The sequence below is a fragment of the Cyprinus carpio genome, chromosome A1, assembly GCF_018340385.1.
Source record: "Cyprinus carpio isolate SPL01 chromosome A1, ASM1834038v1, whole genome shotgun sequence".
NCBI lineage: Eukaryota > Metazoa > Chordata > Actinopteri > Cypriniformes > Cyprinidae > Cyprinus > Cyprinus carpio.
Window position 1 is genome coordinate 7,772,244 of NC_056572.1, and position 17,646 is coordinate 7,789,889.

The window sequence follows — 17,646 nt, forward strand, 5'->3', positions numbered from 1 at the left end:
TGCTTTAGTCATGTTATGATTTGATCCCCAAAGAATCAAAGAACTGCTTTGAAATTCTTCTCCATTTCTGTCTTAGGAGGAGGAAACAAATGAGAGACACAGACTTTTTACCCTCTTATTTGTCCTCAAAATTCTCTTGGGAAGTCATTGAATATCTTCCTTGTTTTGAGTTTGTGTAGCTTTCAACTCTTCAAAAATTTGACAACACATTTACATGGGTTCCTAAATGTAAAAAATAAAAAAGCAAAAACATTTGTTCAGTGGTAAATGAGAAATTAGATATTTGCTGTTTTTAAACCTAGTAAACATAGTCAATCCCTTAACTGTCAGCTTCTAAAATTAGATCAAGGTTTTTAAACCTAGTAAACATAGTCAATCCCTTAACTGTCAGATTATAAAATTTTTTTTTACATAATATATGTATGTGTACAGGGTATAAGTAAATCTGGTTCCCTGATTACCGCTTAATCGCCATCACCTGCTTGCAATGGACCGGCATTTAATAGACAGAGCCGTAGATCACTGACAAGCTACGCAATATCGCGTTGATTATCGAAGACGATACATCTGCGATAATGAAACGCGATATTGCGTAGCTTGTCAGTGATCTACGGCTCTGTCTATTAAATGCCGGTCCATTTGAAAGCAGGTGATGGCGATTTAGCGGTAATCAGGGAACCAGATTTACTGACTAGATGCGCATGATCATATCGTTAGATATATCGACCAGCCCAGTAAACATAGTCAATCCCTTAACTGTCAGCTTCTAAAATTAGATCAAGACTACACTTCAGTACGTTGATTTCTAGTCTGGAACCATTGTGTGTTTTCACTGCAGAAAAGTGGTTTGGGGTGGAACACACTGCGTTCCAAATTATTGTATATCAGTAGGATTTCTGTACAATAAAGAGTCACATTTTTGTTTGTGAAAAACCACACAAACAAAAATCTGACTCTTTATTGTACCAAAATCCTATTGATGTATCACTTGCATAATAATTTGGAATGCAGTGTAATGGCTGATTTAAAAAAAACTAGATGGCACCCATTGTATTTAACAACACTATCTCCTCCCAAAACAGCAGATTTTATTCATTTTTTAATATCTGTGCTTTATGTGCTAAAATTTTTCCTTAAAACTATTTGTTGGCAGGTTATGTAGAAACATTGTCGGTTATGTCATTGTTTGGCTCAGTGAAATCATGGGTCAGTCACTGGCCCTGTCACCATTTTTGGTGGAAAAAGGTTTATAGTTTGATTTAATAGCAATAGACACACCACACATTTACAAACCTGATTCCAAAAAAGTTGGGACACTGTACAAATTGTGAGTAAAAAAGGAATGAAATAATTTACAAATCTCATAAACTTATATTTTATTCACAATAGAATATAGATAACACATCAAATGTTGAAAGTGAGACATTTTGAAATGTCATGCCAAATATTTGCTCATTTTGGATTTCATGAGAGCTACACATTCCAAAAAAGTTGGGACAAGGAAGCAATAAGAGGCCGGAAAAGTTAAATGTACATACAAGGAACAGCTGGAGGACCAGTTTGCAACTTATTAGGTCAATTGGCAACATGATTGGTTATAAAAAGAGCCTCTCAGAGTGCCAGTGTCTCTCAGAAGTCAAGATGGGCAGAGGATCACCAATTCCCCCAATGCTGCGGCGTAAAAAATAGTGGAGCAATATCAGAAAGGAGTTTCTCAGAGAGAAAAATTGCAAAGAGTTTGAAGTTATCATCATCTACAGTGCATAATATCATCCAGTGATTCAGAGAATCTGGAACAATCTCTGTGCGTAAGGGTCAAGGCCGGAAAACCATACTGGATGCCCGTGATCTTCGGGCCCTTAGACGGCACTGCATCACATACAGGAATGCTACTGTATGGAAATCACAACATGGGCTCAGGAATACTTCCAGAAAAACATTGTCTGTGAACACAATCCACCGTGCCATTCGTCGTTTACCATTGTAAAACTCTATAGGTCAAAAAAGAAGCCATATCTAAACATGATCCAGAAGCGCAGGCGTTTTCTCTGGGCCAAGCCTCATTTAAAATGGACTGTGGTGAAGTGGAAAACTGTTCTGTGGTCAGACGAATCAAAATTTGAAGTTCTTTTTGGAAAACTGGGACGCCATGTCATCTGGACTAAAGAGGACAAGGACAACCCAAGTTGTCATCAGCGCTCAGTTCAGAAGCCTGCATCTCTGATGGTATGGGGTTGCATGAGTGCGTGTGGCATGGGCAGCTTACAAATCTGGAAAGGCACCATCAATGCTGAAAGGTATATCCAACAACATATGCTCCCATCCAGACGTCGTCTCTTTCAGGGAAGACCTTGCATTTTCCAACATGACAATGCCAGACCACATGCTGCATCAATTACAACATCATGACTGTGTAGAAGAAGGATCCGGGTACTGAAATGGCCAGCCCTGCAGTCCAGATCTTTCACCCATAGAAAACATTTGGCACATCATAAAGAGGAAGATGCGACAAAGAACACCTAAGACCAGTTGAGCAGCTAGAAGCCTGTATTAGACAAGAATGGGACACACATTCCTATTCCTAAACTTGAGCAACTTGTCTCCTCAGTCCCCAGACATTTACAGACTGTTATAAAAAGAAGAGGGGATGCCACACAGTTTTATATTTGTAATTGTCCCAACTTTTTTGAGATGAAAATTCACATGAAATTTAAAATCAACTTATTTTTCCCTTAAAATGATACATTTTCTCAGTTTAAACATTTGATATGTCATCTGTGTTGTATTATGTTGTTTAATGTTTCAAGCACATAATTATTTTTAATTTATTGTTAAAAAGTTTGAATAGCCATGTTTTTGTTTCTTTTAGGGTTATTAGTTGAATAGTAAATAATTATTCAGATGCAAAATTGATTGAAACTCTTTTTTTAGGGTTATTAGTTTTGTGTGTGATTCTCCTCTCTCTCTTTCTCTCTCTCTCTCTCCTCTCTCTATCTCTCTCTCTCTCTCTCTCTCTCTCTCTCTCTCTCATTTATTTATTTATTCATTTATTTATTATATTATTCTCTCACTCTCACTCTCACTCATATATATATATATATATAAAAACTTCAAGCAGGAGTTGGTAGGAAAAATATGGAATTTATGTGCAACTTTAGATGGCATAATTAATTTTGTTAGAAATTAAGTTGTTAAATTCCCAAATTGAATTTGTGTCTGCATGCTGCAGTAATTTATGCTTAAATACAGAATCCACAGCTGTTCTCTGTTTAAAAATAGTTTAAAGCAAGCAAGCAGGTGTGTCATGACATCAGTAATTGATTTGATAACCGCATAAGCACTTTTCATCAAACTCTGTTATGACTCTGCATTTGCACTCGTGCTTTAAATGATGGCAATGAATATGCTACTCAATATATATATATATGGTGTCCTTTTCTTTGTCACAGTATGCCTGGGTGTAATGAATGTCCCCTTGGGGATGAATAAAGTGTGTATCTTATCAGACTGTCCCGTCTAGTTGAAGAAGTAGGAGTGCAGAGGTACATTCCATACAGAAAAATGTGCAACATTACTCCAAATGTTAGGAATATGTAAATCAGTCTGCACTTTGCGACTCTCTGAGAGAAAAAAACAAAAAACTTCTAACAACCTGGAGAAACGAGACTAAAATGCAATCCCTTTTTGTGTGATGATATAGCAGCACTTCCAGATGGTATTACATGCAATATAGGGTGCCAAAATGGGACAGAAAATGTGGGATTCAGCACTTCAGTAGGTTAATGTTTTTTCATCGTTGTATCTATGAAAGATTTATCTGTAACCGTTTTCACCACAGTTAAAATACTGTTTAATGAAGCATATGTTAATGCTAACTTGCTTGCATCCCTGATGATCACTGGCTTCAGTATTTCACTTCAGTTGTTTTACGCAACTGGATGCATGAAAACAACCTATATCAAATGCAAATATACTAAATATTGAATTTTTTTTGGCTAGTTGTTGCAAAATAACACTTTGGAATGGGAATGTGTTAATTTTTTTTTATTTGTTTTTTTTTGCATGTTTTTGTTTCAATTGTAAAATGTATATCCCACTGATTCTCAACTTGCCCTTTGACACGTTTTGTCACTGGACCAATTTTTTTGTTGTTATTTGTGTGGTATATATACATACAATATATGAATTATACAGTGGAGATCAAAATTAGAGAACAATCTATAAATACTTGATTTTTTTCTAAAATATTGTTAATCTTCATCGTTCAAAATTTGATGGAATATTAGCTGTGGGTATACCACTGTTATACAAACATGTTTGACAAAATAACCAAGGCAGTTTAACAAAAAAAAAATAAAAAAAACTTTATTTTGTGGAAAACACAGTGATCAGAATTAGAGAACAGTAACCACTGTAGCATGAAAGAATATTGCAAAAATTTTGGAGGGTAACATTAGTAGGAATTGTAGAGGTTGCTTTGACTTCAGCATATCTGCGGTTGCAAAAAAATCAGTAGTTTCTCACACTGCGCTGGTGTGATCTTGGTCCACTCTTCTTCCAGTCTCTTCCATATCTCGGTAACTGCAGTGGTTTTCTTATCCATAACTTTTTAGCCAAGGATTTCCAGAGATTTTCAGTCAGGTTTGGATGCAGGACTCTGTGCCGACCATTTCATTATTTCAGTGTTCTTGGCTTCAAGGAACTGCTTTACCTGATTTGCAGTGTGACGGGGACATTGTCTTGCATGAAAATTGCAGGCTGATTGGGGGATGCTTACAGGTAAGGTACCACATGTTGCTGAAGGAGGTTCTAATAAACATTTGCATTTACAGTACCTGCTATGTAGCTGTATAAGAGGCCCAACTCCTGTGGCTGAAAACACCCCCAAACCATGGCAATTCCTCCTCCACCTTTCACTGACTTCTTTACGCACTCAGTGTTCAGTCTTACCCCAGTTGGATGTCAAGCATAATGTTTCCCATCTGACCCAAATAAATTTAAATTCTTTCTGCTGATGATTGACTTTGTCACTGCAGAGTGTTTTCAGTCCGACTTCTCATAGACATGCCGAGACAGATTCATACCCTGTTCATCACTGAACTGGCAAGCAATTCCAGCTGCTGTGTTGAACCGATTCCCCACTGAGAGTCTCCGCATTATCCTGTCCTCTCATGCTTTTGTCTTATGTGGACGACCAGCCATTTTGGGGGACTTGAATGAATTAGTGTCATTGTAAAGCTTCCATATTTGAGAAATTACAGATTTGGAATGACCAGCTTCTCTCGCAATGGCTGAAATGGTCATCCTTTTGGCCTTCTTCTGGACTGCCTCCTATTGCAGGGTTTCAGTTACCTTAAAGCGGCCCACCGTCGTGCAGTCTCAGTGAAAATTAGAGCAATGCTGCCAGTTAAATTGGGTTTGTCATATAATTAAGGAAATTAACACCAGGTGCCAGATTAACACGAATTACTTGGAGATATCTAAGTGTTCTCTAATTTTGATCAGAGTTCATTTTCAGATATCTTCTTTTATACTGAGTTTCAGAATACAATTAATTAATGAAATATGCTTAAAAACTGCTCTTCTACTCCTGTTAGGATAAGTTCAAATAGGACTAAGCAGTGACCTTGAAATTTAGAAAATCGTGTGTTGTTCTCTAATTTTGATCTCCACAGTATATGTATATGAATTAATATTTCTTTAGCCTCATTTTCATTCTCACTTTCTCAGTTTTAGTTAATCCTGGAATATTTTGTTTTGCCAGTAAAATGACAAAAAAGGCAAAAGGCTGCACAGTTTACCACTCTTCAGTACTGTTCAATGACATTTGGAAAGTGTCCCATATTTTAACATTAATGGAGATTTTCATAAGTAGATAAATAGTTTGTTCATGGCACTTTCACCCTCATGAAGTTGAGAGTGTTCATTGAAAGCTACATCTATTAAGAGAACAAGCTGACTTTTCAATTGCCTAAATGAAACTAATTGCTAATCACCTCTTCAGGAAATGAATAACTACAAGAGAGCAGGCGTGTAATTATATTACGTTGAGAGTATCAGATCCCAGAACTCTGACTGTTGACTTGAACCAAGACTCTGATGTTAAGAGCTGTAAGAGGGATGAGGGCTTGTCTTAGCCGTTTCTGTTCACTTTTACATTTAAGTGTCCATTACTTTAACTTGAGACAAATTCTTGTACTTGATTTAGAAAATACTATAGATTTTTAGCATTTTGGTGTCACGTGAATAAGGCAGTCTAGTCTTTGGGGTGTGTTTGTCTATGTGTGTGTGTGTGTGTGTGTGTGTGTGTGTGTGTTGCCTTAGCCTGTGAAATTAGGCCTGTTGAAGCCACCTGCGACCCTTCTGCTGAAGATAATTCACTGTCAATATTTGTTAACCGTGAGTTACACACAGACACACACAATCACAGACATTCAGATGTTACCATTCACACACAAACACTCCAATAAGATTTTATGGTCTTCTTTGTGTTGTAATCTGTCAGTTGTGACTCATTGATTGGAATCTGAGTTGAAATCATGTTGGCATTGAGTTCTGAGTATTAAAAGACAAAGAAATATGCATGAAATTCTTTTCACAGCATTTAAAACTCTTTTTTTTTTCATAGTTGAATTCAGATCAATGAGACTTGAAGTTAAACTTCGGAGACAACTACTGTCTCTCTGTTCATTAGTTTCATATTTAATCATGGTTAATATTTTCAGCAGTTGATGTTAATACTATTCTGAGCTTTTCTTTTGTTACTTTCATCCGTCACTGCAAATCATGATGTTAGAACATACTCAAAGAAGACACACACAAAGTATTATTACAGTGCACAGGGGTCATAATCTTTGTGATGTTGTATACTGCATTGATATAAGGTTGCTTTGGTATTCTGATTTGCTTCCTATAATGTCCGTGGGACTTCTTGTCACCTTTTTTATTGTTTGTTAGTCCAATAGCTTGGAAAAGCAATGGCACACCTCTCCTCGAGCCGCACAGTTGCGGTACTGTTCATGTTTCTTGAACAAGTGGTGCAGGGAGAGTTACTCTCCAAAGTTTTATAATTAGGGTTAGTGGTTTAGAACATACTTTTGTCCTGTAATTGTCCATTTTCTTCATATTAGGAAACCTTGTTATCCTCTCAGTGTGTCCGTAAAGAGTCAACCAAGTGTTATGGGTATATATTTTTCTTCGAAGCCCTTTTGGTTTTCTGTGTCATCAGGTTTGACAGTAACTGAATCTGAGGCAAACTTCAGTCCAGCTGTTAATTCTGATCATCCTGCAGATAAACTGGTTTGTATTGATTTAGGGTGTATGGAGTATCATCTTAACCTCATGTTAGTGTGGACTCATCATAGACTTATTGCTTATAAAATTAGATTTGTGTTCTTAGAAGGGCATTCTGGGTAGACAACAAACCATAGTCAGAAAATAATGTCTTTTCTTAACTTTTCTAAACCGGTCTAAACTGGAGGCCAAACACATATGACTGACAAGTTTTAGGTTGCGAGCTCTAAATCCCAATTATTCCTGCGGGGTGCCCAGCAGAAAATGTTTTATCATTATTAATTCTTGTTAAGTTTTACATAGGGATGCATTTGAGTTTATTGGTATTGATCATTAATTTATATGTAATTGTGCATGCTAACTGTCCTCATTTTTAGATTAGGATTTCTTTGCTGTTATTTAATGCTCGCTTAATTTTGATTTTAAAAACAGTAACAATGTAGTGTTAAAAGTATCAAATGTAATCTAAAACAAATATCAAATCATTTTTTATTCATGTTTCATAACTTTAATTATTGTTTTTCATAGCTGTATGTTGGTATTTTGATGCTTATTTTTTTTAAGTTTTGATATTTGTAAGTTATTATGTTTAGAATGTAGATTATTATTGTTTTATTTGTGTTTGAATAATCTTTGTCACTGCCAATCATGTTCAGAACCATTTTAAATAAAAGATTGAGGCATTAGATAGGGCTTTATAGTGGGATAGCTTACTAGTGTAGAAAATGCAAAATATCGCTCTTGTTCAGAGGTTAAATCATTCATGATCATAGTATGAATTAACTCATTAATATTTGACATGTAAAACATCTGAGAGAAAAAAAAAAGTGAACCGAAGGCTAAATTTTTCGATTTTCCTTCAAAGAGTTTCTAAATGCCATGTTTCAACAGTTTGCATGCCATGTCATCATGAGAAGAGTAGTCATTAACCACATTCATGCAATTACAATTTAAGCATGAATAAACAGTTTATAAATCAAAACAAATACTTGCTTGTAATTATGCATACTCAATTTTGTTTTGCTGGTACAGTCTATCAAGATAGATGCCACTCTTTGACAGGGATTTGACATGAAAATAACTGCAATGTTTCGATTTGCAGACACACACATAGATTTAACTATAACCCTCAATCACAGTATCTGACAGTTTAATTTTAGCTCTCCGGTGTTTATCAGAAAACAGCCGACTCCTATGGAAGCATCCGCTTCATTGTCCAGCAGTGTTTTGCAGTTATGTTGCTATTCTCTCTTATCGTCTCTTAACTCTGTTTCAGTTATTGTCAGGCCAGGTTGGTTGCCGTGATTGCTACCCTCAGCTATGTTTTCAGCTCCAGTAGTAATCAGAAGTTTCTCAGACGCAAAACCAATCAGCCTCTTTCCCTGCTGAGCTCATCTCAACAGGGAGCCAGGCAGAGAAAATACTCAATCAATGGTCACAATTAAGAGAGAAATAAAGTCGAAAACATGAGGCGGTAAAGAATTTGTCACAAGGATGACGCAATCCTTTTCCCTCGTAGTTCAAATCTAGTTAAAACTACTTTAGGGATTGATTAGCCAACTTTTTTCCTTACACCTCATATTTGGTGATTTTTTTTTTTTTTTTTTTTTTTTTTTTAGTGGCAAATTTTATGCTGATAGTCAAAAGTCTGGATATCAGAGACTTATCTGTCCTACAAGTCAAAAACAGCAACTTTGTGGACACTGGAATTGCGAGGGGTTGGGGGAAAGAAGTTTTTTTTGTTTTTGGTTTTGTTTTTGTTTTGTTTGATTTTTAGACTCTGAGTGTAGCTGAACTGAAAGCATCTGCCACAGGCCAGATTATGATCTTAACATCTCTTATTATGACATTGTGTATATATTTTTTGCCTTTTTGTTCTTGTCTTCTTGAACTCTTCATCTCTCAAAAATAATGCAGCATCACTGTTAACATCAATTAAACTTTAGCGTGTTAATTCTCTGTTTATAGTCTTGTACTTCTCAGGTTGGTTTTTGAAATTAAAGTTACATTTTAAATTATTGATTTCATTCTATTTAGTTTGTGAGATGCTTAGTTGGCATTTGTTAGCTGTTTTCATAGACTCATTTCTAAATTGTAAATATTTGAGTTTCATTTTTCATTTAATTAAATAGTTTAATAAATAAAGTTTAAGAATCAGTTAAACAATGTTTGAGGCCAACAAAGCTACCTTACAGTAATAGTTCACGCATACATTAGCTGAAAATTTTGAATCACAATGGATTTGGATAAATTTAGCATCACATCACTTACTCACCAATGGATCCTCTACAGGGAATGAGTGCTGTCAGAATAAGAGTCCAAACAGCTGATAATTACAACACAATGATCCACAAGTAATCCACACGACTCCAGTACATCATTTACCATATTATGCATTAAGACATTTTAAACTTTAAAAATCACTTTCTCCAGTCAAGCACCGTTTACATTCAAAAACAGAAACAGTTCTAAACAAATATGTTGGTGGATTTTGATTTGAATTTTTTTTTTCTTCCATGTGAGGATATCTATTTACATGACAACAATGATCTATTTTTGGTGGTTTCCTGTTTATGTTTGTTATTTTATAGTTGGTTATTTTTATTCGTTTTATTTTAGTGTGTGTGTGTTTTTTCCAGCCACTCCTTTTTTTTCTTTCGTATCAATGTATTGGTTTTTTATTTATTTATTTATTTATTTATTTTTGGTTAGTTCAAGAATTTTATTTAAATAAGTATTTTTATCAGCTATAATATAGAATATTGCATATTACATATTTGATATACACCGATCAGACATTACATTATGACCACCTTCCTAATATTGTGTTGGTCCCCCTTTTGTTGCCAAAACACCCCTGACTCGTCGAGCCATGGACTCCAGTAGACCCCTGAAGGTGTGCTGTAGTATCTGGCTCAAAATGTCAGCAGCAGATCCTTTAAGTCCTGTAAACTTGTTTGCTCAGCACATTCCACAGATTAGATTGAGATCTGGGGGATTTGGAGGCCTATTTGTTGTGCTTCTCAAATAATTCCTGAACCATTTTTGCTTTGTGGCAGGGCCAAGCGGCAACCTTCTGGTCTCTCTTGTGAAACCAACACGGAAGTGACTAAAACTGCAATTCATCGACTGACTACTAGAGGCTGGCTCCAAAAGGGAGTCAGTCCCATAGACTCCCCATGTTAAAATGCCCAACTTTACAGCAGAAAAAAAATATGCTAACAACCTGGTACAAAAAGTGGTTTTGGTCTATATAGCTAATTTTGCCCTTCATGACAACTGTGAGGGGGGTGAATTTTTTTTTTTCTAAACCATCCATTTAAATTATAAGCCTTAAAGTTCTGCACAATTAAGGGCGTGGCCACTTGAGTCACAGGTTTATTGCCGCTGCTTTCACCACTGTCGAGCTAGGTGGGTGTGGTTTCAGCAACCAATCTGGGAGTGACACGCGGTGACGTGCTGCCAAGATGGCGACGGCTGGCTCCGCCAACTTTGAGCTGCAGAAATGCTCTTCAGAAACCTACGGGTCACGTCACGGAAACCATTTTTCATGTTTTTATACAGTCTATGGGCAGGGCGCATTATCCTGCTGAAAGATGCCACAGCCACCAGGGAATACCATTTGCATGAAAGGGTGTACATGGTCTGCAACAATGCTTAGGTAGGTGGTAACAGCCACATGGATGGCAGGACCTAAGGTTTCCCAGCAGAACATTGCCCAAAGCATCAGTCTGCCTCTGCCGGCTTGCCTTCTTCCCATAGTGCATCCTGGTGCCATGCGTTCCCAAGGTAAGCGACACACACAAACCCGGCCATCCACGTGATGTAAAAGAAAACGTGATTCATCAGACCAGGCCATCTTCTTCCATTGCTCCGTGGTCCAGTTCTGAAGCTCACGTGCCTGCTGTTGGCTCTTTCGGCAGTGGACAGGGGTCAGCATGGGCAGCCTGACTGGTCTGTAGCTATGCAGCCCCATACACAACAAACTGCAATGCACTGTGTGTTCTGACACCTTTCCATCAGAACCAGCATTGACTTCTTGAGCAATTTGAACTACAGTAGCTCGTCTGTTGGATCGGATCACACAGGCCAGCCTTCGCACCCTATGTGCATCAGTGAGCCTTGGTCGCCCATGACCCTGTCGCCGGTTCACCACTGTTTCTTTCCTTGGACCACTTTTGCTAGATACTGACCACTGCAGACAGAGAACACCCCACAAGAGCTGCAGTGTTGAAGATGCTGTGACCCAGTCATCTAGCCATCACAATTTGGCCCTTGTCAAACAAGCTCAAATCCTTACGATTGCCCATTTTTCCTGCTTCTAACACATCAGCATTGAGTAGAAAATGTTCACTTGCTGCCTATTACATCCCACCCACTAACAGGTTCAGTGATGAAGAGATAATCAGTGTTATTCACTTCACCTGTCAGTGGTAATAATGTTATGCCTGATCGGTGTGTAATATACAATAATAACGTGCAACACCCTAGCAACCACATAGAACACCTTATCATCATTGCAGCAAGCATTTCTCAGAAAATATATATATATATTTAAAAAAAAATATAGTTCTATATTACTTTTGCATTTTTCATGAGTGTAGATCAATAACATGGACTGTTCCATCAAAGGAAGACTGTATACTCTGTGTTCTCTCATCTTTGCTGTAATTAGTGTATCTGTGCTTTGGTAGTGGGTACATTTGCTTAGTAACGTACAATGTTCCATTTTCACGTAATATTAGATTAATTTCACCCTCTAATGTTTTCTTACCAATAAAAAAATTTACCTTCAAAGTACAGATAGGGAAAAAGTGTAAATTTCCTTTTATCTGCAATATTTAAGCTGTGCTGTATGTCTTTATTCAGTGGGGTGAAAACAAACTGGATGGAGCTGAAAAGGCTCGATTCTGTCTAGCGTGCTTTGACAAAATGTTCTTTGTTTGTCGCAGGGTTTAGCATAAGAGCACATTGGTCATGAGAGCTCTCACTCTATTCATGTTGGAAATGTGTGCTTTTGCGGGGGTGTTTTTGGAACAGGGCATCAAGTTCTCTATTTAAACTCCTCAAAGCCCTGTCTGCCTATTTAATTCACGTCAGAGAATGAAATGTACTAAGTCTAGTGGGCCAAAAAATTAATCCCTCTCTGTAACGACTGAATTATAACTTGATATGTACGTTATTTGATGAAAAAGTGAGTGGTGCTTGCCTGTGCTAAACTTCCCACCATGGTTCTAGGGTGATATAAGTCAAGGGCATTTCTGTGATGCTGTTAATGTGTTCTAGATGGTTGTTAGTGCATTCCTAGGGTGTTCTGTTTGCCAGGCCATTTCTGTTAAGTTGCTGAAGTGTCCTGGTACATTGTTAGGATGTTCTAGTCTATTTGTTGGTGGTTTCTTGCTGAACTGAAAAGTTGTTATTTTATGGTCCATTGGATATTTTTAGTCAGTTTTATTACAAGGCTTTCTGTAATACTTGATTCAGATTTGACAGTCGCGACATTCCGAGGTCTCAACCGTTACTCTAATTTCATTTAAACACAACTACTATCATCTTAACGCCTCAGTTCAACATTCACATACTGTATCTATTTCAGTATCCAAAATGAAAGTAAAATGAAACCAGAGGATTTCAGTATTAATAATAGGGCTGAACAAAAAATTTTATTACATTATCCACTATAAAATATAAGGGCCTGCAATAATGCAGTTTAACCATTGTGGCGCTATAGTGCAAGACTTCTAGTTCAGCGCTCCTGGCTGCAATCCAATAAAAGTCCATTAGAATTGATTGAAGCCTACTGATTAATCAGTGAAAATAATCACAGATTAGCTGATTAATCATTCTAATAATCAATAGATTAATCGATTATCAAAATCATTTGTTGCAGGCCTTATTAATAGTAAGCCTGTGGTAATATTGTTGAAGTGTTTGTCTTGTTGCCAGAACAATTGTTTTTTCACAGTAAAGCCAAACTTGAATTATGGTGTGTGCGTGCCATTTGCTGTGCTGTTATGACAGAGTGCGAGAGCAGGAGCACAAGTGCAAAACAAGTTTTGTTTTAAATATATACAGCAAATGGCATGTGCACATTATATATACAGTGCCCTCAATAAGTATTGGAACAGTAAAGACAAAATTGTTCTGTTTGCTGTGGAGTCAAGAAATCTGTAAATATGATTAAAAGATAAATATAAGACAAAACTACAGAATGTCACATTTTATCATTGGGTGTTTCAACACAAAGATGTTTTACCAGCTAAGAAGATCAGCATTTTTAGAGTTTCATCTCCCTATCTGATGTGAGCATAAGTATTGGAACAGTTGCCTCACAGGTCTTTCTAAGTGTTCAGCTGTGTCCTGTTGCATTAATTCTTCAGATATTAAAAGCAGGGAATGTGTCTTATCAGTTATGTCCATTGCTTCTGCATTCTAAGTCTTGCATTCGATGATGACACACACAAACCAGGATGAAGACGAGGAAGCCGACTCTGAAAGAAAAGCAAGCAATTTGGATTCTAAAAGAAAAAAGGGAGTCAATTTGAACTATAGGAAAAACAAAGAGCATGGAGAAATCAAGAGTTTGAAAACTACCGGCGACATCAGCAACCAACGATGACCTGATCAGCTGAGAAAAACAACAGTAGTTGATGACAGACAAATCATAAAAGCTGTGTAAATGAACCCTAAAATACATGTCTGTAAAATCACCAACAACCTCCAGAAATCTGGGGTGATGCTCTGTCAATCTACAGTCCGCAGGAGAATTTAACACAGAATTACAGAAGCAACACAGCAAGATGCAAACCTCTGATCAGCACCAAAAATAGAAAGGCAAGATTCTTCACAAATGTGAGCCAGTAGAGTTTTGGAACTGAGTTGATGGACTGATGAGACAAAGATTAACCTTTATCTATGTGATTGGAAAGCAAAAGTGTGGAGAAAAAAGGGAACTGCAAATGATCCTAAGCATACAGCCTCATCTGTAAAGCTTGGTGGAGGTGGTGTCTCTAGAACAGGACCTCTTAATTTTAATGATGACTTAATTTATGATGGCAGTGGCAGAATGAATTTGGAAGGGTACAAAGTCATCTTTGCTACCAGTATTCAAGAAAATGCCACCAAACTCATTAGAAAGCACTTCATATTGGATCAGGACAATGACCCAAAACACCCTGTCAGTTCAGTCAAGGGCTTTATCAGGGCAAAAAAATGTAAAGTCTTAGATTGCCCAAATCAATCTCAAGATTTAAATCCGGTTGAAAATTAATTTCACCAGCTGAAGAGGAGACTAAAGACAGAAACTCCCCAAAAAAAGCAACAGTTGGAACTGGCTGCAATAAAGACTGGGGAAAAGCATTTCAAAGCATAAGACCAAGAGTCTGGTGATGTCTATGGGTCACAGACTCACTGCTCTAATTGCATGCAAGGGATCTGCAACTAAATATTAGCTTTTAATGTTTTACATCTGCCTTAAATTCAACTCTTCCAATACTTATGCTCACATCAAATAGTGGGATGAACTCTAAAAGGTCTGTCCTTTTTATTTGGTAAAACATGTATGTGTCGAAAGACCTTATAATAAAATGTGACATTCTGTAGTTTTGTCTCATATTCATCTTTTAATCATATTTGCAAATGTCTTGACTCCACAGCAGAGAAAGAAATTTTGTCTTTACTGTTCCAATACTTATGGAGGGCATTGTATGTATTTAAGGGATAATACATGGCTAGCTGACTGAACATTTAAATTATTTTAATTTGCTGCTTGGAAGCAAAGGTAAAAAAATAAAGCTATATTCATTAGTTACGGCTCATTTGATCTCTAGTATTCTGCCTGCTTTAAATCAGACAGAGATGTAGTGTGATGTAATCCCTTGTTGCTGAGAAATAAAATGTAGCAGTTCAGTATCAAAATTTCAAAAAAGTATCAAGTTATTAATAAATGTTGCTTTGATATAAAATTTTTTGTTTTATTGTTACAATCTCCGAAAAAAATTCGAGTGTTTATAATAAATATTGAGGCGAAACCCGTGTATTTCGTGAGCTTGCTCAGGTCGGGTAGCAGACCTCAAATCAATATTTTGTCTAATTTACTTAGTAGCTATGTAATAAGCGGGATAATGTACATCTGGCTATTTACCAGCCAGTTAAAAAATAATTTCTCCAATAGTGGTCAACTGATGTATTCCCCAGGCTGATATATGTGGGCCGATATTTGGCCTTTTTGTTAATATTATTTTAATTATCTGCATTTCCTGAAATGTTATTTGCGTGAGAAAATATGCTTACCAAATATACTTACCAGAATACTGAATACATTGTTGGTTACAGTGTTTACTACTTCTTTAACAACTTTTTTTTGTGAAATGTAGGATAAGATTACAGAATCAAAATGTTTAAATAGTCATTTACATATATTTGTAATATCTGAAATTAACCCATTGATATTTAATTATCAACAGTTTTCTATTTAAATAAGCCGTTGTGTCTCAAGCTTTGACCTGTATTCATTATGTTAATCATCCACATAGCCTTTATAATGGCTTCAAAAAATGACATTCTCTGAGCCTACACACACTGACAGTTAAATGTGTCCCTGTGTTAACCTTTGACAGTGCAATGTCTTGCTCTAACCTCAAAGGTCAGGATGACGAAGATTCCGGCTTTGATAATCTCCATGGTAACAGTAGGGCTGCTTTGATTGTCAACATCGGAACAGCAGGTATCTCTATGCATGTTTTGATCAGCGTTCTGGCATTTCCTTTCATCCAATCAGGGGATGATTACACCTTTTGATGGACTCGCTGATTAAACTCGCTGATGAGCTATTAATGAGAGTGAAATCAAGAATAGGTTTGCAAGTGAGCACATGTAGTGAACTTCAGAGAACTGATAACAGTACATCCTATAATTTATGACAATATGCATTAATAAAAAAAAAAAAAATCTAATCAAATCAAAGGTATAAAGTTCACTTTCATGGCCGGTACATTTTCTTCATTCTCTGGATCATTATCTAATGAGACACTGCACTTTTGAGTTTGAAGTTTATTTTGAGGGGCTCAAATCTTGTATCCAAAAGATAAAATAGCTTTGATAGCTGTAGATGAACTTGCAAGTGTCTATGGGATCAGATTTCCACCAAAAGTATTGCGGTTACGGATAAAAAAAATAAGCGTGAAACCAAAATTTAAAAACGCAAGTTATAATATATTGCACAAAATTTTTAAATTAAAGCAAAGTTTTCAGAATAGAAAACAACAGTCACAGATCAAAAAAGAATGTGTAAATAAAAAAAAATTTTAACACACAAAAAAAGCATGAATCAAAACACATTTAAAATCATAATGCACAAAACTGAAATAGTTATGTAAAATTATCCATTTTGCACACAAAATCATGTTTTCCTTTTATTCCTTTTATTTCTGTTTTTTGTTGTTGGTTATTTTTTGTATGTTTATGCTATTTTCCCTACACTCTTGTTTCCATGTACTGCACTTGCTTTTCCAAATGTTGCAGTTAGTGTTTCATGTAAATCAAGGCGGGCTTGTGTCATCATTGGTCCACTAGTTCTAGATTGACAGCTCCTCTAGCTAATCAGTTGAAGAGGGGCGTTGACGTCACTCCCATGTGCCTAATTAGCTGCTCAGTGTTCATTTGTACAGGTGAAGATGGATGACCGTCAGCTTGGGGTAACATCTTTCCATACAGGACACCGTTACATGTGTCTGCCTGTCACAGCTGTATGCCTACCTGGCGATCCGTTACCATTAAATGAGCCTTTCTTGCGACCCATCGCTGTTATATTGACCTATATTTATTTGCCTATGGTCACATCATCTGCAAGTGTTTTGCAGAAATCAATTCATGCAAGTTTTATTGCAAATTCTTCGTAACTTGGTTCATCTCTTGGTTGTGTTTCACCTTTGTTGAAACGTTCCCGGCAATCACATTTGCTACCCAATAAGAGTCTCTTCTCGTTTGACTGACACTGTTGGAGGACTCTTTCAGATTTTCATCTCCATGTAGAGACACACATGTGGAATACTTTCTTCATGTTAAGCCACAGAAAAGGAGAGAAAGATACACACAGCATGCAGAGCTATTTTATTATAATGATTTAATTTAAAAAGTGCATGCTACATTTTTTTGCCAGGTAGGAAGTAATAACGGCTGGTAAATTTTATCACGTCACCCACCATTAGCAGGTGTGGTGAAGTTAATTTTGGACCCTGTCTGTGCAGATGATTTGAAGAAGTGAATCTCAGTCTTCCCCTGCCTGCCCAGCCACAGTCAATACATTGTTGTGGACGGTTACTGCTGTGTTTTGGACGAGTTTCTCTTTCTCAG

At 36.7% G+C, this 17,646-nt stretch overlaps 1 protein-coding gene across 4 annotated transcripts in view; it reads left to right on the top strand.

Moving 5' to 3' along the window:
- The window catches only part of LOC109083105 (mitotic spindle assembly checkpoint protein MAD1-like), a 68,417-nt gene that overhangs the window by 40,814 nt on the left and 9,957 nt on the right, over positions 1–17,646 (top strand). Inside the window, exon 18 of one of the 4 annotated variants that reach the window (XM_042733980.1) lies at positions 10,858–10,938. The exons of the other annotated variants lie outside the window; for them this stretch is intronic. Within the exon in view, the coding sequence (XP_042589914.1) occupies positions 10,858–10,923 (66 nt within the window). The 3' untranslated portion in view covers positions 10,924–10,938. Of the gene's footprint in view, positions 1–10,857; positions 10,939–17,646 lie in introns of those variants that run through there. 4 annotated transcript variants of the gene reach the window in all.